Here is a 25,529-nt window from a genome sequence, read left to right as displayed (position 1 = left end):
TTAAACCTGTGGATTTTTAGAAAACTCTTTTTAAAAATGTTTTACTAACAACAAACAAAAGTCACAGACATTTGCACTACATCTAAAATTTTCTGTTATATTATTTTGTGGGGAAATGACGTTTTGAACATTTTTATAGGCCTTAAATGCTCCAGCCTCCCTTGTCTTGCTACATCTAATTTCATATGTTGTATGTTTTTCATTGTAAACTAAAAAAAAAAAAAAAAAAAAAAAAAACGTAGCCTATTTAAATATACGTAGTAGGCTAAATAAATATCATAGCTAAATATCACGTCTCATTTCATCTCAGGCATGGCACTCTTCATTATACAAGACTAATCTTCACTTATAAACAAGTAGCCTATAGCTACACTTTTCTTTTTAAAGAATTTTATTCGTGCCAAAATTATTCGTAGTTGTGGAGGAAATGCCACAGTCACCACAGTTAGGGACGTTGTTCACAAATTCACATTCATCATAGTCATATCAACACACTTCAGTAGGCTACACTTTTTATTGGTAGATTTAACTGAAAAGGTTAGGATTAAATTATGTAGAGTAGGCTATGTGTGAAATATTAAGCGAAGCCTGCAGAATGGGACAGTTGCTCCAGCGGGAGGAGGTGTGTGTGGTCTGGACAGGAGCCCATGAAACACTCGCTGTTCGCCTCAAAAGCGCTGAAGACATATCAAATATTCTTTTTACCAGCTTTCATTTCGCGACATCTCGTTCGGGATATTAATCTGGATTGTGTTATCGCTTTGGACACGCTCTGGTTTGCTAAAGAGCTTTAGAAATGCGTCTAAACATCTGTGTGGAGTATTTCATCGCTGTTATATTTGTTATTTTAAACAAAACTGTCAGTTGTCAGAAAGGTAAGTCGATCGATAAACATGCCTTGGACTAAGCTATGGTTACGTAGATTTTTGAGAAACAGTTTTGGTTGCCTTATTTCTGAGAGCAATGAGAGTAATTTATTCGAATTAGAAAATTATATTTATTATTTAATAAATCAAGTGATTATATAAAAAATATATATATTTATTAATTACCTTGTATGATCACATTTAAAGGTGCCCTCAGTACATTTTTTGTTAATTAAAAAAGTTTTACTCAAAAATAAATCAATGGTAATTTTGAGAAATATTAGTAAATTCACATGAGATGAAGACTGAAGACATTTCAGTCTCTAAAGAAAAAAAAAAGCTGTTTTATTTTGCATGGAGCGGGTCTCCTCCTCGCCTTGTTGACATCACATGACCTGCCATGTCATGCATGCAAAGCAGTTACTTGCGTTTTCAGTGAACCAATTTTATTTTATTTCAGTTTACCCAGTTTTATTCACACTGATGCATCTTACTAGATGTTTCCTGCTTAGTTTTAGTTTAGGCAGATACAACAATATCTTAATAATTGGGTTCAGAGATTTTCTGGCTCCTCATGTAGACTGATAGCACTGTTAGCACAATGCATCCAAGTCGTACAGTAAATATTGCTAGAGAGAGAGAAAAAATACTTGGCTCTTTCAGCAAGCACAGTGTAGTCCAGATGCATTTTGGATGTTCAAGCATCATGTTGTCTTTGCCGCTGATCCTGGCTTATCATCTGTGTCCTCTAATTCTATTGCCAAAAACAGATTGGTGATGATCTCAGTTGGGCTGCAGTGGTAGCCATCACTGGGCTAAAGCCATTAAGCCATTACAAAAAAGAAGTATACTTCAAGTTTAATTTAATATGTATACTTAAGTAAAGTTCAAATATATTTTTAAGTATACTTTATGTAGTAAGTAGTATACAAATATCAGTGTACTAGCAGTATACTTGTAAGTTTACTATAGTATATAAATTATACTTTTAGGTTAACTTAAAGTATACAAGTAGTAAACTTTGAGTACACAGTTAGTTTACATCTATGTTTTTAATTTGTACTGCAACTATACTAAAAGTGAACTTATAGGTATACTGATAGTTTACTAATTAAATACTTATAGTGGTTTTATACTGCAAGTATACTTGTAAGTTTTAAGTGAACTTTACATCATACTTTAAGTATACTACTATTTCCCTATTTAGGTATTAATTTGTATATGTTTTGTTATATGAACATACAAAACATCAAAAGAAAGAACATGGTATCTGCTTGTAAACAAAAACATTTTATTCTAGCTCCATGCATTCTTTTTTATAAACACATGAATGTAGGTAAGTTTAATAAATAAAGAAATAAATAAACAACATTTTGAAAAAAAAAAAGATAAAAAAAAACACTGAATTGGATTCAGAATGATAATCAAAACGTAGATGGAGTCGATCAACAAGGCAAAGCTTGACAGTCATTACCCCATCACGGGTCGACATTTTATTCCATAACGTTACACAGTTTTGATGCTGTTTTATGTCTGATTGTGTTTTACATGATTACATGTGGAAGCATCTGTTGTTTCAGTTTCTTCTTCACTTGTGTTTTAGAAATTTTGTACAGTAGATGCCCCCTACCGTATAAGAATGAAACATGGATTCTTGGAGCACAAGTATTACGGAGCCCCTTAAGGTTCATTGTGGTGGAAAAAAATCAGAGTGAGTGAAAAAATTTGGGGTGGGAGGAAAAAATATATTTTTAATTTTTTTTGCGTTCTCTCGCAAAACTTTTGCGTTCCCTCGAGAAACTTTGCGTTCCCTCGCAAAAACTTTTGCGTTCTCTCGCAAAACTTTTGCGTTCTATCGCAAAGATATTTGCGTTCCCTCGCAAAACTTTTGCGTTCTCTCGAAAAAATTATTTGCGTTCCCTCGCAAAACATTTGCGTTCTCTCGCAGAATTATTTGCGTTCTCTCGCAAAACTTTTGCGTTCCCTCGCAAAACGTTTGCGTTCTTTCGCAAAACCAGCTGAGTTCGGACAAACACTTCCTGTTTACTTTACAGCTTGTAGTGGTTTATACAGCTCCAGAAGTTCACAATGGAGCGGTTCATAGAGTTTTGTTTTGAACTTGGAGAAATAGTCAGTGCATGCTTATTACGGCACGGTTTTGGACATACTAAAACGCTTAATGTAAAACACTGTGTGAGAGCCGTGGGAACGGAGCGAGGCCGGTGGAGCACCTGCGCCATTCACCGGTAACGAGTCCCGCGAAGGAGAACTGAAGGAGGGACTGATGACAGTGTTGGACGATAGAGGACCAGGCTCGGACTTTATTTTGTGTTTTGGTTCTGTTTGTGTGCGACAGTCGTCCACGAGTAGGGGCTGTCGCGGTCTTTTAGGTATATTTTATTATTAAAGTTTTGTTTGAATGTTCGCCGGTTCCCGCCTCATTCTTCCCGTGACTATAACGTTTGTTACACACTGGATGACTTAATTCAGTACACGGATTACACACCATATTATTAAAGTAGACAGACAAGCAGAATAGCCCAGAATATGAACGTAACCTGGTAAACTGCACTTTAAGCGTAGGCTATCCCTCGTAGAAAGAAAGAGTTTTATTTTTAAACTTGGACTCAAGTTCAAATAGGCTACAGTCAGCTTTGCCTATAGTTTAAGACATGGTTTTGGGACATTCTAAAACACTTAATGTGGATGTAGCTACTATAACAGTGGCATTGGAGGCCCAATTCGGTAAGGCCTAATAAATACTATTAATGCTAATAAACATTGTAATATTAATAACCTTAATAGCTATCAGTAAAGCAAATAGCCATAATACAACGTTTCTCCCACATTTAAAACCGTCAGGATATAGAAAGGATCCTTAAGGGAAGCTGGACAAAGACAGTAGGCTATATAGGCTAAAACCAAAATATGGTAAACAGTTTATTAATAAAATATAGCCTATTATGCACAGGAAAGCAGACAAGCCCAGAATAGCTAGAAACAAGCCAAAACCTAATGTAAAGCGAAACTGGGCTCACGTACAGCTCTCTTTCATCACAAATCCAAATGTTTCCATATTCGCAATGTATTTGAAGAAAAAAACCATAATGAACAAAATGTGCCGCACTGGAGTGGGCCGGGGCTCACGATACGGCACAGACATAATACAGATTATTTAAATTGATTGTGTAACGTTATATCTGTATTGGTGATTCTTTATTTTAATAATGAACAGGCCGCACTTGCAATGAATATATGCGCATGAGGCGCTAGCGCGATCAAATCGCTGAAACAAAAAAATACTCCGTCACTTAGGCTACAGTAGGGCATAATGCGATTTTTGAATTCAGTTTGAAGATTCAATAATATAAAATATTATTAGAAATGTTATAAAGCGAACACTGTTACGTTCTCATTTCGCTCTGGAACCTATACGAGAATGCAATTTTCCCTGAATATCCAGAATATTGCATATGTGAAATTGATTTTATATAGGCCTAAAAGTTTCAACAAAAAAGGAAATATTAAGTGTACATTTTAAATTTTAAAAGAAGCCTACATTTTAAACACAATATTGTCTATATTGTATTTTTACAACAAAATAATAGTTTCCAAATGAGCCCCGGCCCACTCCAGTGCGGCACATTTTTGTTCATTATGATTATTATGCGAATATGGAAACATTTGGATTTTGTGATGAAAGAGAGCTGTACGTGAGCCCAGTTTCGCTTTACATTAGGTTTTGGGCTGTTTCTAGCTATTCTGGGCTTGTCTGCTTTCCTGTGCATAATAGGCTATATTTGATTAATAAACTGTTTACCATATTTTGGTTTTAGCCTATATAGCCTACTGTCTTTGTCCAGCTTCCCTTAAGGATCCTTTCTATATCCTGGCGGTTTTAAATGTGGGAGAAACGTTGTATTATGGCTATTTGCTTTACTGATAGCTATTAAGGTTATTAATATTACAATGTTTATTAGCATTAATAGTATTTATTAGGCCTTACCGAATTGGGCCTCCAATGCCACTGTTATAGTAGCTACATCCACATTAAGTGTTTTTTAGAATGTCCCAAAACCATGTCTTAAACTATAGGCAAAGCTGACTGTAGCCTATTTGAACTTGAGTCCAAGTTTAAAAATAAAACTCTTTCTTTCTACGAGGGATAGCCTACGCTTAAAGTGCAGTTTACCAGGTTACGTTCATATTCTGGGCTATTCTGCTTGTCTGTCTACTTTAATAATATGGTGTGTAATCCGTGTACTGAATTTAGTCATCCAGTGTGTAACAAACGTTATAGTCACGGGAAGAATGAGTCGGGAACCGGCGAACATTCAAACAAAACTTTAATAATAAAATATACCTAAAAGACCGCGACAGCCCCTACTCGTGGACGACTGTCGCACACAAACAGAACCAAAACACAAAATAAAGTCTGAGCCTGGTCCTCTATCGTCCAACACTGTCATCAGTCCCTCCTTCAGTTCTCCTTCGCGGGACTCGTTACCGGTGAATGGCGCAGGTGCTCCACCGGCCTCGCTCCGTTCCCACGGCTCTCACACGGTGTTTTACATTAAGCGTTTTAGTCCAAAACCGTGCCGTAATAAGCATGCACTGACTATTTCTCCAAGTTCAAAACAAAACTCTATGAACCGCTCCATTGTGAACTTATGGAGCTGTATAAACCACTACAAGCTGTAAAGTAAACAGGAAGTGTTTGTCCGAACTCAGCTGGATTTTGCGAGAGAACGCAAACGTTTTGCGAGGGAACGCAAAAGTTTTGCGAGAGAACGCAAATAATTTTGCGAGAGAACGCAAAAGTTTTGCGAGGGAACGCAAATATCTTTGCGAGAGAACGCAAAAGTTTTGCGAGAGAACGCAAAAGTTTTGCGAGAGAACGCAAAAGTTTTGCGAGGGAACGCAAAGTTTCTCGAGGGAACGCAAAAGTTTTGCGAGAGAACGCAAAAAAATTAAAAATATATTTTTTCCTCCCACCCCACATTTTTTCACTCACTCTGATTTTTTTCCACCACAATGAACCTTAAGGGGCTCCGTACAAGTATAGCTCAAATATATTTAGACTTTTTCTAAGTAGGCTACAGTATAAGTCATGTATACTTAAATGTCATTTTAAGTATATTTCTGAGAAGTACATAGAGCACATTTCCGAAAAGTACATAAAAAGTAGACTGAAAGTATACTTTCCTGTTTTTTAGTTTGAAAGAATTATACTAATAGTACACTTGAATAAACTTCTTTTTGGTAAGGGAGAGCTTGAATTACTCTCAAATTCATTGTTGGTTCCTGCTAAGGAGATGTTTCTGTCATTCATTTTCAAGTGACCTGAGATGTTTGCTTTGAAACTGACACTAGTTCTGAGAAAGGAGTCTTTAATTTGCAGATGCCATTTGGTTTGATGTTTTTATTTTAATGACATTCATGTAATTTTGTTTAATTTTTGTGACAAAAAGTGTGCAAAACTTATTTTACCTTCATAAGCATAAGAGATGTCTTTTAAAACTTTTGAGTTGTTGTCTAAATAAGTTTTCAATGAAGATCAGATTTTTCTTATTCATTTAATTGTATTGTCTCAGTGCTCTTGTACTGGCATTTTTTATTTTGTGTGTTTTTGAGCAACACTAAGTGTGTGATTGTGGGTATTTTTGTAGTGGAAATCCCTGAATGCAGTCTTGGGGGTTATACTGTTCTTCAGAGCCCGTACCGAAGCACCAGGTTCAGCTCCCAGCAGCTGCTCCACTCTGCCCTGCAGGAGCTCGTTTGTGATCATTCACTCTCTCCCGGATGGTATCAGTTCCAGATCTTTGATAAGCCGGCCCGTATGCCCACCAAATGTGTGGAGGTACAGTACAGTGCATCTGTGTAAGCGGTCCAGCCTGCTGAACAATGTCTTCTTTATGTTACAATTTAATGACCCATGTTTCTATATGACGGTTACCCATACAGGTGAATCAGTGTGGAACACAAGCCCCTGTGTGGCTGTCCCTGGCCGAAGGAGAGACTCTCCCTCGCCCTCTAGAGGTGAAGCAGATGACAGCCTGTGCTACCTGGCAATTCCTCGGAAGCGCTAGTAAAGACTGCTGTCTTTTTCGCCTTCCTGTAACCGTCCGCAACTGTGGGGACTTTTATGTGTACTTGCTCCAACCAACTCAAGGATGCATGGGATATTGCGCTGAAGGCAAGTCAGTGAACCTCACAAGTGTCTGAAATTGTGAGATTGACTTTGTTAGTATAATTATCCTTTGGTTCTGTATCATGCATCCTAAAGGCTGTGAAATATCATCCAGAAATCATATTTTTTGAAAGTTTGGTAGTGTTTAAAAAGCAATAGGGTTCAGAAAGATACTTCATGAACTTTTGTTATATTCACAGAGATGTCCGAATCCAATCAAACCAGCTGTGACGGGAGGCAAAGAAATAGAGATGGAACTTGCAGTGGTAATCAGTCCAGATCTGTCTAGCAATATGCATCTTCAAAAATATGTAATCTAAACAAACTAATCTAACACATTAATGTGGAATGACTCAGAAAATGATTTTCCAGAGTTTGCTGTATCAATACATGTTGAAATACATGTAACTGAACCTAAGATATCTGAAAGGTTAGAGTTCTCTTTTCACGCATGGATCAAAACAATTTAGAGTTGGCAGTCATTTGGAATGTTTCTGCCCCCGTCTTCTCCTGCTAATGACTCTAGCAGAAGTTAATGTATTTTTGATGTTGTTTTTGTGTTTCCACTTGGAGTGTCACAACTAATCCCTCTCCTGATTTTAGGCACCCCAGTAGAGTCTCTCACCCACTTTTCTTTAGTGGAACCCTTCAAAACACTTACTTTAGCTGTGCCTCCTTCATCAGGCTTCAGAAAAATGGAACTGAAGTTTTCATTGATGATTAAGAGTTTGGCCTGAAATCTAGGTCTTGGGTCACTCGTTTGTTGTTTTAAAGCTTTAGTGGCACCAAACATTTTCTATTACAGATAGAATGCCATTTAGCATTTTGGGCTGATGTGAACAGCTACAGTACAGACATACAGCAGGGTCACCAAATCTGACAAGGCAGTCTTAGAGGCTGCTGAAATCGTTTACCTCCTATTTCACACAGAATGGCTTTAAAGTTTTCCAAATTTACTCTAGTGGATGTCTACACTTCTTTGTTTCATATAGCCCAAAAAGTATTTAGATTTTTTTATAAACAGCTACAGACATACAGCAGAGTCTCTAAAAAAAAGAAAACTCTTTTGATTTGTAAAAGTTAGCATAGTCTGAAGTTAACAGTTACAGATATGTCTCAACTAAGGCAGTTTTAGAGGTAACCAAAATTAGTTACCATCCTCTTTTTTACACAGAATGGCTTTAATGTTAGCTCTAAATATATAAATACAAATGTATTTAAGATATTGAAAGTATATTGTTTGAAGTATATATTACTTGTATTTGATTTTTGAAGTATTTGTCAATTCTCCCTCAGAACTACAGCCCCCCTCTTCTGCGATACCTCTGATAGTTGCTGAGCTCTCCGGCAGCAGTGTGTTCCTGAAGTGTACGTTTGCTGACAGTAGTGGGAACAGTTCTCTGGGATATGTGGTGACATGGTGGCGACTCTCGCCCGAGGGCACCAGAGAAGAGCTCAGGAAAGACACTACAATAGAGACCTTTGCTTTCATTGAGCTGGATGGAATTAACCTGCGACTGGGAGACAGGGTACCCACTTTGTACTCAGTATTCACATTTATTCAAATTCATATTTATTAACCTTAACCTATATATTTTGTTTCTCAGATCCATTGCAGTTGTACTAGTTTTTTTCTGGAGTCTCCCGATATGCAAAGCCTTCCTGTGGAGAGTGAAGAGTTTTACGCAGGGATCCAAGTATGTCTCTTTTCTTGAGGATTTGTTGCATAAAATATGTGATTTCTATTAGACTTATATTTGTATGTATGCTTTCCAGATGAAACCACAAGCTGTCTCTATTTCAGAAGATGGGAGAGAGTATGAACTGACAGTGGAGAGCACAGTACCTTTACCATGTTCCTCAGAGAGATGCGCTTTGCCTTTGCATCTTACCTCTAGTAATCAAGGTGGAGTCAAAAATAATAATATAAAGAAAATAAATTATATTTTGCCTTATTTTTAGACCATCAGAATCCTTTTCTCATTACTGTATGTGCAAATATTACAATATTTATTTTTCACAATAGTATTTGTTTTAATTATTTTTAATATGTTCTCATTTGAATTAAAAACAATTTCAGTATGTTTTTGTCTTCTTCAATACAATAATGAGAAAAATATCTTTGGATTGTGGGACATAGGTTTTGTGAAATTCATATTTTAAATCAAACTTGTAATATTTTGTTCTAAATATTAATTCTTTAAAAAATGTGTCAGAAATGTCCCTCAGTAAATATTATTTTTTTACATACTAATATGTTAAAGATTTGTCTCCACTGGCAGATGAGAAGGGCCTTGGCGTTGATTTAGTCCTGTCCTCCTGTGAAGTGGAGCTGTCTCAAACCCCATGTCATAATGGAGTCTGCAGTCAGGCATCTGTGCACTACAGTGCAGTTACTGATATATGGAATGATGGAGACAGAAGCACAGAAATACACATCAAACCCATAATCAGCACCAACTTCCTGTGGAACGGCTACACGCCTCAAAGTGTGCAGGTGGGCCAACTTAGATTATATATGCAATAGTTAAGCATATGGTACTGTATATACGAATATACATAAATGGCTGCCCACTGCTCCGGGTGTGTGTTCACGGTGTGTGTGTGTTCACTGCTGTGTGTGTGCACTTTGGATGGGTTAAATGCAGAGCACGAATTCTGAGTATGGGTCACCATACTTGGCTGTATGTCACGTCACTTCACTTTAAAAAAAACAATTTTGTTACTTGCAATAAATGTTAACTGAAATACAATTTAAAAAATATTTTCAAGATATTTCTCATTTTTGTTTAGTTTAACTTGAAGTATTAAAACTAAATAAACTAAAACAAATAAATCAAAATGATAGACATATTTACAGAAAACTAACAACAAATGTAAAATCTTTAACCAAAATAAAAATGAGTGCAGAAAATAAAAAAAATAATGTTATTATGTATAAAAAATCTAAAACAAAAAATGAATATTATTATACACACACACACACACACACACACACACACACACACACACACACACACACACACACACACACACATATATATATATAGAAGACGTTCTTCTGTTCTTCCTCTCAGATTCTAGTAAAGGATGTTCCGTCTGCTCACTGTTACACTTTTACGGACCCCCACATCATCACATTTGATGGCAGGTAATAGCTCTACAATCAAAATGTAGTCAAATAATAAAAGTTGATATATTAAACCCATGTTTTGCTGTGGAATTACCAGTGGACACTTTTCAATGCAAATTCAGTGAGAATTACATATAATATTGTTTGTTTGTTCACAGGAGGTATGATAATTATCAGATAGGCACCTTTGTGCTGTACAGGAGCACTGCTCGGCCGTTTGAGGTGCATGTGAGACAGTGGGAATGTGCCGGCATGACTGCCCATCCCACCTCGTGTGTCTGTGGCTTTGCGGCCAGGGATGCTGGTTATGTTGTCAGGTATGACATGTGTAACGGATTGGTAGGAGAGACAAAGCCACGCTTCTCTGTGAAGAACGGAGACCTGCTAAAGAGTGGAATCCATGTCACTGAGTCCTACCAAGGCCGCAAAGTCACTGTGAGTGATACTGGTTGTATATTAGAATCCATTTGTGATTATCTTGTAAAGTCTGAGAAAATATGATAACTAGAACATGTTCAAGATAGTAGAGTTGCATTACTAAGTATAAATAATGAATATAAACATTTTTTTTGTTCAGATTACATTCTTGTCTGGAGCATTTGTGCGCGCGGATGTGGCCGCCTGGGGAATGAGTCTGACTGTAAGGGCCCCAGGCTCTGATCAAGGCCACACTGAAGGCCTGTGTGGAACTTTTGATGGAAAGCCAATGAATGACTACCACAAAGAGGGAGGACAGTCTGTGGAGGACAGCACTTCTTTTATCAATGCATGGAGGTGAGACTTGCCATACTTAATTAGTTCAATAGATGATTAATATTTAGTACATGGGGTTAATTTAAATTCATAACTGTAAGTATGAGCTATAGTTTTAGTGATGCTTGCCTTAGATTCTTTTTAGGGATGCACCAATATCAAAATTATAGTTTATAATGATAATTGGCCGACACCCAGTAAACAGCCAATAAGCCGAAAACCTATTTTATTTGTTGTAATCATTTTTTAAATAAAGCCAATATTTTAAAAATAATAATTTTTTAATAATTTTAAAAGCTACAAGTAAATTTAGCCCTCATAAAATTATAATTCTTAATATATTTGTATTTAACAATGCTATTAAATTGCCAGTGTTTTTTATTTTATTTTTTATTTTAAAGTATTTTATGCTCAGCAAGGCTGCATTTATTTGATTAGACTTACAGTAACAATTGTAATATTGGGAAATATTATTAACTTTCAACATAACTGCTTTCTATTTTTCATATATTTCAAAATATAATTTATTCATATGATGACAAAGCTGAATATTCAGCTTTATAGTCACATGATCCTTGAGAAATCCATCTAATATGCTAATTTGGTACTCAAGAAACATTTCTTATTATTAATTTCTATCTTAAAAACATTTTTGTTGCTTATTTTCTTAGTATTTTTTATTTCTATCCTTTGTAACATTATGAATGTCTTAACTTTCACTTTTCATCAATTTGATGCATCCTTGCTGAATAATAACTGTTAATTTATTTTAAAAAATCTTACTGGCCCTATACATTTTACCCTAGTATATATCCAATATATATTAATAAATAAAAATATAATAAAAAATCCATTAACCAGTATGGTGTTGATTTATTGTGATTCCTAAATACTAGGTTGACACCCAGTAGCAGCTTGTTTGACAAGATCCCCATCTATGAAAGCAACTCCAGTCTTCCTGAGTACTGCCAGTGTCAACAAGAGAAACACCAATCATCCAGCAGTGCATCTCCTCAGTCCACTGATTCCTCCAAGTGTTCTTCCTCTACCCACATCCAATCTCCCTCCATCATCCCTACACTAGACGTAACAGCTGAGTACATGAAGTCTGCGCAACTTCATAGAGAGACGTCTATCCCTCCCCGCAGACCGACGCACTACCGTCCAGCACAGCAAAGCAGAACAAACACTCAAAGATCCCAAATTCAGAGACGCGTTATAAATCCCCAAAGATCCCAGAGTCAAAGACGTGTTGTAAACCCACAGAGATCCCAAACTCAGAGACGTGTCCCAAGCCGAAGCTCCAGATCATCTCCAAAACAACCAGACCTTGAGGAGTCCACATATAATTTCCCAGAGGACCATTCTTCATCGAATTCACCTGAACCACTGGTACCATCCTGGCCTACTGAGTCAGGCCTGACCGAATCCAAAGCTCGGCAGCTCTGCGAGGGAACCCTGAGGAACTCCACGGTGGGGTTGGGTTGTGGGCATCTCCTGGGTGAGATTTTGGAGCAGGCATTGGAAATGTGTGTATTAGACCAACAACTAAAGGATGATCAGACCTGGATAGCAGCCACCGTGCCCCTCCTGGAGAATGAGTGTGAGAGGAGGGTGTTAGAGGATGTTGGCAGGAGGAGGGAAAACCAGGACATTCTGGCCTCCCTTAGGTGCCCGAGCTTGTGTAGCGGGAACGGACAGTGCACAGAGTGGGGCTGCTCGTGCTTCCCTGGATTTGGCTCTTATGATTGTAGCCAGGTGTCTGGTGAGTCTGTCTGTATATGCGTAGTTGATATAATTGAAGTTATACTCCATATAAAATTTATTTAAACAACATTTTTCATATATAATTATGATGCATGCAGCTTGCATATGCATATGAGCTCATATTAATTGAGAGGCGGCATGGAATATTTGTACTTATAAAATTGTAAAATTTTGTATTTTAGTGTTTATAGTTCTTTATAATTTATTATTATTTTGAATTGGTTTTACTTTTTATTTATTTATTAAATTATTTATTAAATTATTTTTTTTTATTTATTTTATTAAAATTTGTTATGTGCTTGTCTTTTTTTTATTTTTTTTTTATTTTTCATTTAGCTTTAATTTTAGTAATACTTTAGTGATTAATTTAGTACTTTCAGTACCTCAACTTTAACTTATTTTATATTGGTTAGTTGCCAAGACAGAATTTCTAACTTTTAGATATTTAAGCTTTTTTTTTTTTAATTTTACTTTACCTTTATTTCAAAAAACGAAAATTCTTTTTAATAGTTTTAGTTGCAGTTTTAGTTAACAATAAAAACCCTGCACCACAAGATATTTAAAGTGAACTAGTGAACTAGAAGTCAAAAAGACTCACAAATGAAAAAGTTAAGACCAGTTACAGCACCTAAAAATCATGAAATCATGATTTAAAAAAAAAAAGTTAATGGATATTTTATGCATCAGTTCCTCAATCTAACAAGTAAAACTAATCTCAAGAGGAAAACAAATATGAAATAAAAATTAAATAAATTAATATAATAAAAATGGTTAGTTCTGCATGGCCTTGAATGGGATTTTACAAATTAATTTTGCATATGAGTATGGGGAAATGCAAGTTGATGCTATTTTGACCTGCATTTCATTTGTTTTTAGCCTGTTTTGTAGTTAATCTGTTTTCCTGATGCAGATGAGACTCCAGAGATCACAGAATTGGAGAATGGAGGACTGTGTGATGTTCGTTATGGCGTCTGTTCCTCTGTTAAGGTTCTTGGTCAAGGCTTTAAAAAGTCCTACAAGCTCAAGTGTGAAGTGGTGAAGGAAAAGGTAACAAACTGCCCAAGCATTAAACTCAAGCATCGAATTTGACATAAATATAAATATTATTAGCTTGAATATATTTTGTTCTGTTTGCATAGATAGTAGACGGTGAATGGTCTTTGGATGATGCTCGATTGGTGCCCGCCTCCTTCCAGAGTTCTTCCTCATTAGAGTGCCAACTCCCTGTGGATGACCCACAATCCTTCACCACTGCTCACCAACCAGTCTTACGCTGGCAAATCAAAGTGATTAAACTCTGAACTACTATGTTAAACTAAAGTGTATTCAGTATAACTTACAAACTGGTTGAAAATGACCTGTTTATTCGTTTTCTAGGTGTCTAATGATGGACACAGCTTCAGCAACGCAAAGATACTGACTCTTTTTGATGGCACATGTCAGATTTGTACGGTCAGCACCTCGGTTATCTGCTCACTAAAGGTCTGTGCTATCCATTCTCATTCAATTCTGTTTTGGTTTTGGATGCAGCACTCTCTTAATACAAAACTTCTGATTATATTGTCAGGTCCCAGTCCCATCAATCACAAATCACCACAAAGTTAAAAAATATCTAATTAATAAAGTTCATATTAGAGATTCAGATGTCCAGAACAAGACACTGTAGAAAGACTGTATCTGCTTTGTTTCGCCTGTAGCTACATTTTTGAAACCATTAAACTACATTTCTCAGAAGAAAAAAAAAAGAAAAAAAGTCTTCACCATGATCTGTTTGTAATTTGGTTAAATGGTGTTTCTTCACATTTTAATGATACAGGGACAAATTCAGTGCACGTTTTTTAAGTGTTCACATGCACTGTTCATCATTTATGTGTTAAGCAACCACAAAAAATCTAATGATAATGATATTTGTTGCACATTGTTTTGTCTGCATAGTTTTCAAGTTTAATAGTTTTCCCTAAATATCTCCTCAGAACAGAACATGTAATATTGATGGCCTGTGTTATGGAGAGGGGGATCACAGCCCGAGCAGCCCGTGTCTGACATGCAGACCGCGTCTTTCCACGCACAGCTGGTCCGTTGCTGAGAGTATGTTCAGTCTTATTTCAAATGAATGCTCATAAAATCTATATTGTAGTTTTAGAGCAATGATGTATTTTCAGGGGTTGTTTTTCCTAAAGCTGGAGAACTTTCATATTCTATAATTAAAAAAGGCTTCCTTGTTGAGTCATGTGTCATTTTTTTTCCATGGACACATATGCTTGCATAGTAATTGGTCCTGTTTGATTTTTTTAAGCTGTTCAAACAGTTTTAAAGTTTAATATGTTATTTTCAGTTTTCTGCAACAGTTATACATCACAAACTTAAAAGCTCTATAAATGATGAAAATATAGTTTGTTTATAATATACAGTATATATGTATTTTCCAATGTAAATAAAGTCTGGTTAAAGTCATGCCATAGTCCTTGTTCTGATGTTCTGTGTTTGATCGTAGAAAACGAGCCACCTGTGTTTCACACTGATCAGTCCAGTCTGAAGACATTCTATGGAGAGGATTTCGTCTATCAGTTCTCAGCCACTGATCCGGAGGGCTCTGCGGTTCTCTTCACACTCAAGTCAGGACCTAGAAATGTCGTTCTCTCTCCAGCTGGCCTGCTCATCTGGAAAGCTCTGACCACCAAACCGGTGACCTTTGAACTGGCTGTAACTGATGACTGTAATGCAGAGACACTTGCAGCGGTGAAGGTGAGACCTAGAGGCCATCTGGTAAAATGTTGCTTCTACACAAATATGCACCTGAAGTCCTAAAAATCATCCTGAATACTATAGATTGCTGGAGATACAGTTTTGTGTCCACAAGGGGGTGCCAAATGGCTTGCAAAAACATTTTTGAATCCTTAGATCAGTATAACAGATTCATAATATGTATATTGCCAATAAATAATCGGAATAATTATATATTTAATAGGTACATATGTAAGCCACTTGGCAAATATATATATATATATATATATATATATATATATATATATATATATATATATATATATATAAAAAAATTATTAAGCAAGGATGCATTAAATTGATCAAACCTGACAGTAAGTAAAGCAGTTTTCTGTTTCAAATAAATGGTATTCTTTTGAACTTAATATTTAATAATATTTCACGAAAATATCAAGCAGCACAACTGGTTTTAAATTATAAAAGTTATTTTCGATTGTAATAATAATTTCTTAATATTACTGTTTGTGATTTTTTTCATAACTACAATACATAAATGAATTCAGCCTCTGTGAGTATAGACTTTCAAAAAATTCAGAAACATTAAAAAATTGTATCAACCCCAAGCTTTTGAATAATAGTATATGTATATATATATTTGGTACAGAATGCATATGGTTTCATATTATGTTTCCCAGGTGTCAGTTCACCCATGTGACTGTGAGAATGGAGCTTCCTGTGTGACCAACATTAACTTCCCCCCGGGGACTGGTGAATACCTGTGTGTTTGTCCTGCTGGTCTGGAGGGGGACAGGTGTGAAGTTGATGTGGATGACTGCAGGTCAAACCCATGCTTCTCTGGAGCATGTGTGGATGGACTGAACTCCTTTACCTGTCACTGTCCAGAGGGCCTTACAGGTCAGTTCACTTATAGCCATATGATCACCTAGAAAAATAGTGTAAAAACAATTTACTTATTTAAAAGTGGATCTATTATAATATCAGTGCAGTTGTTACTTGTACACATCTGAGAGTTTCCCGCTGGCGTGTTTTACAGGTGTAATCTGCGATGAGGACATTGATGAATGTTTATCAGCTCCATGTTACCCAGGTGTTTCTTGCAGTAACACGATGGGCTCATTCTTATGTGGACCCTGTCCTGACCACCTCATTGGAGATGGAAAGACCTGTAGCCGTACGTTTATATCTTATACTTTTAGCTCTATGGTCAAATAGTCCATTGAAAAAGTTCCTTAAGAGGCAGAGAAGATTCACAATCAGAATCAGAAAGAGCTTTATTGCCAAGTATGTTCATACACACAAGGAATGTGTGTTTTTTGGTGACAGAAGAAGCTCCAGTACATAGAGACAACAACAATAACACACAGATAATAAAATGTATACAAATAAATAGACCAATTTATATGTACAGGTGTGCTATATATATAGAATAGAGTAGAATCTATTTGTGGGTTTTTCTCAAGTGTTCTCCACTTTGTAAATCATGGAAAGTAATGATAACCTTATATTGCCCCAAGACTAGTAATTTACACTTGTTTTAATATTGTGTACAATAAATAATGTTGTGACTTGTATAGTGATCTTGGGACTGTCTAGTAATATTCAGAAGGATTGATACTGTGGGAGTCTATTTGTGCCACATAAGAAAAAAAATCATGCTTTGGTAAACCATAATTATGACACAAAAAGATGCAATTATGAGATAGTAAGTCATACCGGTAATTATAATTAAAACAGCAAGTCAAAATTTACATTAAAACAAATAAGACAAAAAGTCAAGATTGACAAGAAGTAGAAATTGTGACAATAGTTGAAATTGAAAAAAAAAAAACAATTTTGACATAAAAATTTGAAATAGATATTAAACTCATGATATTAAGTTGAAACAACGACAAATACAGTAATAATTATGACATTAGTTAATTATGACAAAACAGCTTTGACTAAAAAGTAGAAATTATGAGCTCAAAAGTGATAATTATAACATAAAAAGTCAAAATGATATGTCAAAAATTAACCTTTTATGTCATAGTTATGACTTTTCATATCAATAAGACTTATAATTATTGACATTTTTTTATTATTTTTTAATATAGAAAAGACAGTGGTTGAAATTGATGAAGACAGTCTTGGAATTACTTCAGAAAGTGAGGTTAACCTCAGCTCCTTCAAACCCAAGCTTCTTTCAGGTGGGAATAATAACTTTAATAATTAATAATTAGTATGCAAGTAGTACTTGCTAGTATGTGATGATTGTAAATATGTACATACTGTACCCCCTGAAGGGCAGAGCCCATGTGCCAGTCGGCCATGTTATCCTGGAGTCCAGTGCTTTGAGAGCACATACACATCTGCTGGTTACATATGTGGTCCGTGTCCTCCTGGGCTCAGCGGCAATGGACAAACATGCTCGTCGAGGACCGCAAACAGTCAGTTGATTCTCTTTATACGAATGTTATCATTATGAGTAACATTCTTACAGAGAATCCAGGATACATAGTCTTCAGGCTCGACCTTCTAACCCATAATGTCCCACAGGGCAGACACAATCCAGGAAGGGTGACAAGTTCTCTGATGTCACTTCCTCTCTGGCCACACCCTCATCCACTAGGAAGTCAGCTGAACGTCCTATTGGAGCTGAACGATCTCCTCCTAGGAACAAGTGGACCTCATCTGTTGATAGGAAGACCACCACACACACCCTAGACCAGATCAACACGAATGCAAAAGCAAGTTCAAGTAGAGAGCAGCTGAATGAAGAAGAACTGAACCCTGAAGACGCTGAGGATAACAGAACCTGTGCGGACTCCCCGTGTTTCTCTGGAGTACCTTGTGAAGCTGCTTCCTCTGGCTCCTTCAGATGTGGAAACTGTCCACACGGCTACAAAGGAAATGGAATTACCTGCAAACGTGAGCTGTCTTATATGATGCATAAAAAAAAAACATTGTTCATTATTATAGTTGATGCACATGAAAATATAAAAAAAAATGCCTGGGTCATATGAAAAAAAAATACAAACAAATATATATATATATATATATATATATATATATATATATATATATATATATATATATATCTATATATATATATATATATATATATATATATAAATGATATATATATAAATTATTATATTATATTATATAATATATTTGTTTGTAATTTTTTTTAAAAGGCAATAAAAATAAAAAAAAAATTTTGAGCTTGACCTTTTAAAAAAAATTATTAATATAATACCTTTATAAAATTACAAAGTTTTTTTTAACGATTTAAATTGCCTGTGTGTGTGTAGCTGTGTGCCGTTACCCTTGTGGTCAGAATATGGAGTGCTCTCAGCCCAACACTTGTACCTGTAAAGAGGGTTACACTGGATACAACTGCCACATCGGTCAGTTCATTTAACTTGGCAGACATTCAAAGATTTGATTACTCATTTTAATTATGACTTGTTATTATGAATCCTTTCAAACTCACACCGGTTATGTCTTCTTCCATCAGCTGTGTGCCGACCAGACTGCAAGAACAAAGGAAAGTGTGTGAAGCCCAATGTGTGTGAATGTGCTGCAGGGTACAACGGCCCCACCTGTGAGGAAGGTAAACTCTCTCTGCATTAGGATTTTCTTTACAGCTTTACAAAATATGTATGTTTTGAGGGTTTCAGTGGATATTATATAAATGCACACATCTTGTCTCTCAGCCAGCTGTGATCCGCCTTGTCAACACGGTGGCCGCTGTTTGTCCAGAAACTACTGCACTTGCCCTTACGGCTACGTGGGACCAAGATGTGAAACTAGTGAGCAGACACTTCCAAATTTCTAAATACAAAGAATTTTGTTCATAATGATTGTGTGCCATTGCCTTTGTCTTTTCTTAGTGGTGTGTAACAGACATTGTGAAAATGGTGGCGAGTGTGTGTCGCCTGATGTCTGTAAGTGTAAGCCCGGCTGGTACGGACCAACGTGTAACTCAGGTGCGCTTTTTCGTCCTTAAACTTTATTGAAAAATTCACCCAAAAAAATTAAACTTGTCTTCATTTTAAATCATGTTTATTAAAGTCATAGTCTACACGATTTACTCACCCTTATGATGTTCCAAACCTGTATGACTTTCTTTCTTCGGTATAACATAAGGGAAAATATTTTGAAGAATGTTGGTAACCACACAATGCAATGGAAGTCAATGGGAACTGAAACTATATGGTTACCAAACATTCTTCAAAATATATTTTTTTATGCTCCACTGAAGAAAGGAAGTCATACAGGTTTGGAACATCATAAGCATGAGTAAATGAAGACATAATTATTTTAATTTTTGTTTAGACTATCCATTTACTAAACGTGATTAGAATAAATTCCTTGGTTGTTTTCATTCTTAGCCGACTGTAAGCCTTTGTGCTTAAACGGAGGGACTTGTATCAAACCAAACATCTGTGCTTGTCCTAGTGGCTTCTATGGTTCACAGTGTCAGATAGGTACAACCTATTTTTATTTCATGTAAATAATGCTCCTGTACAATTAATTAATGGCCTTAATTATGTGATTATTATTTATTTGTGTGTCATTTTTTGTAGCTCTGTGTAGTCCACCATGTAAAAACAGAGGCCAGTGCATGAGAAACAACGTGTGCTCCTGTCCTGAAGGATACACTGGGAAGAGATGCCAGAAAAGTGAGTGTCACTGCAGCTCAACTCAAAGAATCCAATTTGTTTCTTTTCTGTTGTTGCGATTTGTTTCTACATCCAGCATGCTTTCTATCATATAATCTGTTCGGACATGTTTATGCAATGCTTTTAGGTGTGTGTGACCCCATGTGCATGAACAACGGAAAGTGTGTCGGGCCAAACACCTGTTCCTGTCCATCTGGGTGGAGAGGAGAGATCTGCAACATCCGTAAGAGCAAAATTAAAAGAAACCTTTTATGCTCATCAATGCTGCATTTATTTGATTTAAAATACAATAAAAATAGTAAAACCCATCTTTGCAACATAACCTGAAGTGTTTTCTGTATGTGTATATTCAGCGGCATGTTTACAAAAATGTAAGAATGGTGGAGAGTGTGTGGGGCCGAACACATGTCACTGTCCAGCTGGATGGGAGGGTCTGCAGTGCCAAACTCGTAAGTCCTGATCAAACCTAATGATTTCTCACGTCTTGTCAGTGTATTGAGGTCACATCGATCATATTCTTACTGTTAAAGTATAGTTTGATCTTTGGCTTGAAGAAAATTTGAATATTAGTTTAAATATAAATTTAATATCAATGTTTATTTTACTTTATTTTCCTAACAGCAGTCTGTAAACAAACGTGCCTCAATGGAGGGAGATGTGTGTTTCCAAATTTCTGTCACTGCCGTCAGGGTTACACTGGACCTTCCTGTGGTACTAAAGTAAGCATTTCTCTCTCTCAAAAAAAAAGGCATTGACATTATTCATTTCATCTTTAAAATGATCTTTGTACATACATTTATGGTCATAAAGATGAACTGATTGTAAACATTTTTTTATTTACAGACTAGGTGATGAAGATCTGAAATTGAAGACAAGTCTATCACCCTGTAAAAAAATGAATGCTGTGTGTGAGTTTGTATGTAAGCATTAGTGCCCTAAAAGGGAAGGATACTTTTATTGGACTTCTATTAGAAAATAACAGACTTTTATTAGACCTTGTATTAGATCACTATAGTATTTCAAGAGTGTTATTCTGTATGTGAATGTAGGTATTTGTCTAAATCTCTTGGCAATGATTCTTTTAATTTTTTATTTGATTCAGTGTTTTTTTTGTGTGTGTGTGTGTGAGTGGTATACTACAGTGTGCACATTTTATAATATTAATAAAATATGTTCCTGTTATATTATAAATTGCTTTCGAAGAAATAAAATCAAAACTTCAGTACATTTGAAGTTATAAAAATGGATCTCAATCTCATTTCCCAATAAAAAGAAGTGGTCAAAAACTAAAAAGGGTCACAATCACATTTCTGCTTCTGAAAAATCAAGAATTTTAATTTGAACTTTATTTAATTAGTTGTACTGTATGCTAAAGAAAATTCAACAGTTATCGTAAACACACTGCATAATAGTCATAATGTAATGTACAAAGTTAATGTAAAAAACACATCACACTCCTCACATCTTCAGTTAGGGTTCAACAAACAAACACGTAACTTTAGCACCAATTTAAGGGACTGTGGAGGTCAGAAGTCAGACTGTTCTGACATCAGTAGAGCTTCTTCCTCTCTTCACACTGCGGGCCTGAGAACGGAGCTCGACAGCGACAGGTGTTAGGAGACACACACTTCCCCCCATTCACACACGGCTTTTTACACACAGCTGCAGACAAAGAGATAAATGCTTTCATTTTTAAAATCGAGTAAACTCAAGTGTGTACCATTTAAATAAAGTCTTAATAGTAACTGCACAACAAAAATGTAATTTTAGAGCATCTGAATAGTCTTGTTCATAATTCTGTGTGGTCACGCACCTGTGTGGCAGGCTCCACCTAGCCATCCTTCTGGACAGCTGCAGATTCCAGGAGCCACACAGCTGCCCCCGTTCCTGCATCCCTGTGGACAGATCGCTACGGAAACAGAGACAAATGATCAACATGTGACCTGGATACCACACTTACATCTGTCTACATGTAAATGATGATTAATTCATGAAAAATAACTCTAAAACACATTCATATTGTTTTTTAAGTATATTGTATATATAAAATAAATTCTTTAAATTAACTGGCTGTATAATTCTTTAATATCACTGCATCATATAGACTATATTAGATTACACAAGTGGAAAAATATCTGTTTGCAGTGTAATTTTAGCATTTACATACTTTTATTGTATTTAATAATATTTTGAATTGCCTTTTTTATTTAATATTTCTAATACACTTTCATTTATTTTTAGTTTTGTTTAATGTTTTAGCAATTTCAGCTTAAACTTATTTTATATCAGTTACTTGCCAATGCAGCATTTTTAATTGTAGCATAAGTTTATTAAGTTACTGTTTTCCACCAAATATTCATATTTTATTTTTTTTTAACTTTTTTCAATAAAAGAAAATAACACTTGCCTCGGCAATACTAACGCAAAAGCCCATTGACTAGCACTCACATGTCACAGATTTAATTATTAGGGGAATGCAACAAGACGTGAGGGACAAAAAGTAACCTAATGTTCAATAACTGTATATACAATTTGCTATATTAGTGATTTTTGGAGCTCTTAAGTCTATTTAACAGAAACACTGACTGACCAATAATGTCAGAATAAAATATATGATAATTCTGTTTATTATGAACATTTGCCAAGTTTTAGTTGCAATTATTAAAGTTATATATCATAAAAATGCTTTGATATCACTTATTCTTAAACTGTCATATTGTGGAGATTGTCTCAGTGCAACAGCTGACATTATGGATTTGTGAAATGTAAATAACACAATATGGGATCAACATACCATCTTGGCATCTGGAGCCAGTCCAGCTGGAGGGACAGATGCATTTTGCTTCTCCATTCACAGCAATACACTCACCACCGTTCCAACAGCCACCATCACAAACCACTGACAAACACAAACACACACATCCACATGAGTTAAAAGCTGTGTAACTTATTTGTGACCTTGTTTATTAATTTATTTTAGTGTTCAACTTGTCAACAACTATTAAAAACAAAACGCAAATGAATTTACAGTTACCTTTGTGACAGTATTTTCCTCCAAATCCTGAAGGGCATCTGCATTTTCCAGGGCGAAGGCACTCTCCACCGTTTTTACACTTTGGATAACAGTTTGCTGAAATCAACATGCAAATCATGTGAGTTTTGGCCAACTGAATATAAAAAACACAAGTTTGACACACACAAACACATTAAACTCAAGTATCTTGAAACCTCACCATACTGGCAGGTTTCTCCCTCATATCCTCTTGAGCAGAAGCAGCTGTTGTTTCGGATGCAAATCCCGGCATGTTTGCAAGGTGGGTCGCACGTCGCTTTGGGGTCAAAGACAAAAGGAAGAGCCACTCCACGGGGCCCGTCGGACCCTCCCAGACAGATCCCAGCCAGAGCAGCCAGTGCTACCAGCAAGAGCTGCATGGACGTACAGCAAAGCACTGCCATTTTCATATCCACACTCTTACAAGGATCCAGAAGGACTGAGAGTGCTGCTGAATGTATGTTTGGACAGCATACTGCACTGTGATCATCTACTGGACAGACAGCGTACTGCAGGGAGCCACAGCTGGAAAAGTACTAAGTGAGGAATGTGTGAGACAGGATTGAGAGACAGACAAGCTCAGAGTGTGTGTTTAGACAAATGTGTGTGGTTGTCTGTGGTTTATGGCTGTCTTTTGTGAGAAACGTCAGAAACTTCATCAACAAGTGGTCCCAAAAGGTATTCTGACACCGATTACATTATTTTAAAGAAAGATGGTGTAATCAAATTCTTCAACTGAAATAGTTCACATGTTTTTCTTAAGGATAAAATTAAAATTTTCAGCATTTGTTTTCATATGCCACATATCAGTAGCTATATCTAAATATTTATCTATTACATTGCCGTTCAAATGTTTAGAGTGATTTTTTTAATATCTTTGAAAGACGTCTCTTATGCTTAGCAAGACTGCATTTATTTAATCAAAAGTACAGTAATATTTTATTAATTTTTTTTATATTTTGTAATTTTGTTTATTAATGTTGTGGAATATTTGTAATTTTTTTTAGTATATTTTGAAATTTTTTTTATTCATGTTTTATTTTAAATCAAAATCTTTTGTAAGACACTTTGTCACTTTTGATCAATTTATTACTTGTTGAATAAAATTAACTTCTTTCAAAAAAAAATAGTGTTTATATAAAATAAGCAATTAAGTCACTGTAGAAAAGAGAACAATAACAGCGAAAAGAAGTAAACAGAACATTAAAATCGCTGTATAGCATAATTTCTAGCAATTAGTGGCTATCTACAGATTTTATGAAGTCCAGCTGCATTTTGTTTATGTCTATGTTAATGTTGTTTAAAAGAATTCTCCTCTCATATATTTTATTCACTTTGCTGATCCGAGGAAATGGAGGAAATGGATTGTGCAGATGTCCTGAGAATTTCCCTCCTCCTCACTGAATTTCCAGCTCCAAGTTTTCAGACCACAGCAAACCTATTCACTCTCTCAGCTACATGTATGTATGAACTAAAATTGAATCCCTGGTTATTTGTTGTTTTTAGACATCATTGTTAAATGCTTTGTTGGCAAGATTGACTCCATATGATAAATGTCAAACTTACAGACTGCTCTGTAAGGGACCGGGCATATTGTAACTCTATCTGTCTGAAATTGGTGGCTCGTTCATGGTAAATCAAGGCATGTAGAAACATCACATGCTCTTTGTTTCAGAGGCCCATTAAAGTGGAACCAGAGGAGCTGCTGTTCTGGAACATGAGAGGAAGCGAGGAACTTTAATGGCATCAACAGATGTGCAGATCGTTTTTCCTTCAGAAGAAAATGTAAACAGTGCACATACGAGAACGCAAACGCATACAGGTACCATCTGTGCCTGAACATTTCAGCTTATTACAAGGATACTTCTAAACTTTAAAGATACAATATTTACCCGCATTAGATGGAAAAGGACCACAGACATAAACTGCTTCAGACTTTGGTGGACCGCCATAGGGAGATGCAAAGCCCAATATTGGTGGTTAAATGTCTTTTTTTTTTAATCACCTACCACAATTAAGGGGGTCCAAAAAATAAAAGGTTTTTTTTTTACATTACTAACCTTTAGTAGACATTATTTCAACCCCAAATCTCCCGATGGTGTTATACCTCACTGTCTATCCCTGTATTGAAGTACCATATCTTGTATGCGCCATCTTGTGGATTATTGCAGCAACCACACTTTTCTATACAAAATTAACATTCGTTTATGTATTCGTTTTGTAAACACAAAGCATAAGAGACTTGACTATATTAATAAAAAGATTCACAAAAATGTGTTATTTCAGGCTAAACCACAAAGTAATCAGATTAAATAGACATTGCGTTTTATTTATTCAGTCCTTACTAATATGACTC

At 35.8% G+C, this 25,529-nt stretch overlaps 2 protein-coding genes and 1 long non-coding RNA gene across 4 annotated transcripts; 2 read left to right on the top strand and 1 right to left on the bottom strand.

The window, feature by feature from the left end:
* The first annotated feature begins 518 nt into the window (after window positions 1-518).
* vwdel (von Willebrand factor D and EGF domains-like) lies at window positions 519-21,210 on the top strand. Of its 2 annotated transcripts, none has more exons than XM_042739824.1 (32): window positions 519-875; window positions 6,536-6,726; window positions 6,831-7,062; window positions 7,257-7,322; window positions 8,353-8,585; window positions 8,664-8,753; window positions 8,833-8,962; window positions 9,339-9,553; window positions 10,134-10,207; window positions 10,348-10,624; window positions 10,767-10,963; window positions 11,839-12,707; window positions 13,620-13,756; window positions 13,849-13,995; window positions 14,087-14,191; window positions 14,683-14,797; window positions 15,204-15,454; window positions 16,129-16,348; window positions 16,488-16,625; window positions 17,548-17,640; window positions 17,737-17,880; window positions 17,990-18,361; window positions 18,748-18,843; window positions 18,954-19,049; window positions 19,153-19,248; window positions 19,330-19,425; window positions 19,831-19,926; window positions 20,026-20,121; window positions 20,249-20,344; window positions 20,475-20,570; window positions 20,746-20,840; window positions 20,965-21,210. In XM_042739824.1, the coding sequence occupies exons 1-32, from the start codon at window positions 797-799 to the stop codon at window positions 20,971-20,973; spliced, it is 5,247 nt and encodes a 1,748-aa protein (XP_042595758.1). In that variant the 5' UTR covers window positions 519-796; the 3' UTR covers window positions 20,974-21,210. The 2 variants fall into 2 exon arrangements, with proteins under 2 accessions (XP_042595758.1, XP_042595757.1); XM_042739823.1 differs by having other exon boundaries at window positions 520-875; window positions 20,743-20,840; window positions 20,965-21,209.
* Window positions 21,211-21,238: 28 nt separating this feature from the next.
* On the bottom strand, window positions 21,239-23,583 carry vwde (von Willebrand factor D and EGF domains). The gene is made up of 5 exons (XM_042739826.1): window positions 23,355-23,583; window positions 23,156-23,251; window positions 22,916-23,020; window positions 21,935-22,030; window positions 21,239-21,783 (listed from the first exon to the last, which is right to left on the bottom strand). Exons 1-5 carry the CDS (start codon window positions 23,581-23,583, stop codon window positions 21,671-21,673), a joined length of 639 nt encoding a protein of 212 aa, XP_042595760.1. The 3' UTR covers window positions 21,239-21,670.
* Window positions 23,584-23,749: 166 nt separating this feature from the next.
* Window positions 23,750-25,136, top strand: LOC122139836. The gene is made up of 3 exons (XR_006156599.1): window positions 23,750-23,851; window positions 24,522-24,633; window positions 24,849-25,136. It is a non-coding gene; the product is annotated as an uncharacterized LOC122139836 (long non-coding RNA).
* The last annotated feature ends 393 nt before the right edge of the window (window positions 25,137-25,529 follow it).

Source organism: Cyprinus carpio, chromosome B15, assembly GCF_018340385.1.
Source record: "Cyprinus carpio isolate SPL01 chromosome B15, ASM1834038v1, whole genome shotgun sequence".
NCBI classification, from domain to species: Eukaryota; Metazoa; Chordata; class Actinopteri; order Cypriniformes; family Cyprinidae; genus Cyprinus; species Cyprinus carpio.
Note: the sequence above shows the minus strand (reverse complement) of the source record. Positions and strands in the feature narration are given on the sequence as shown.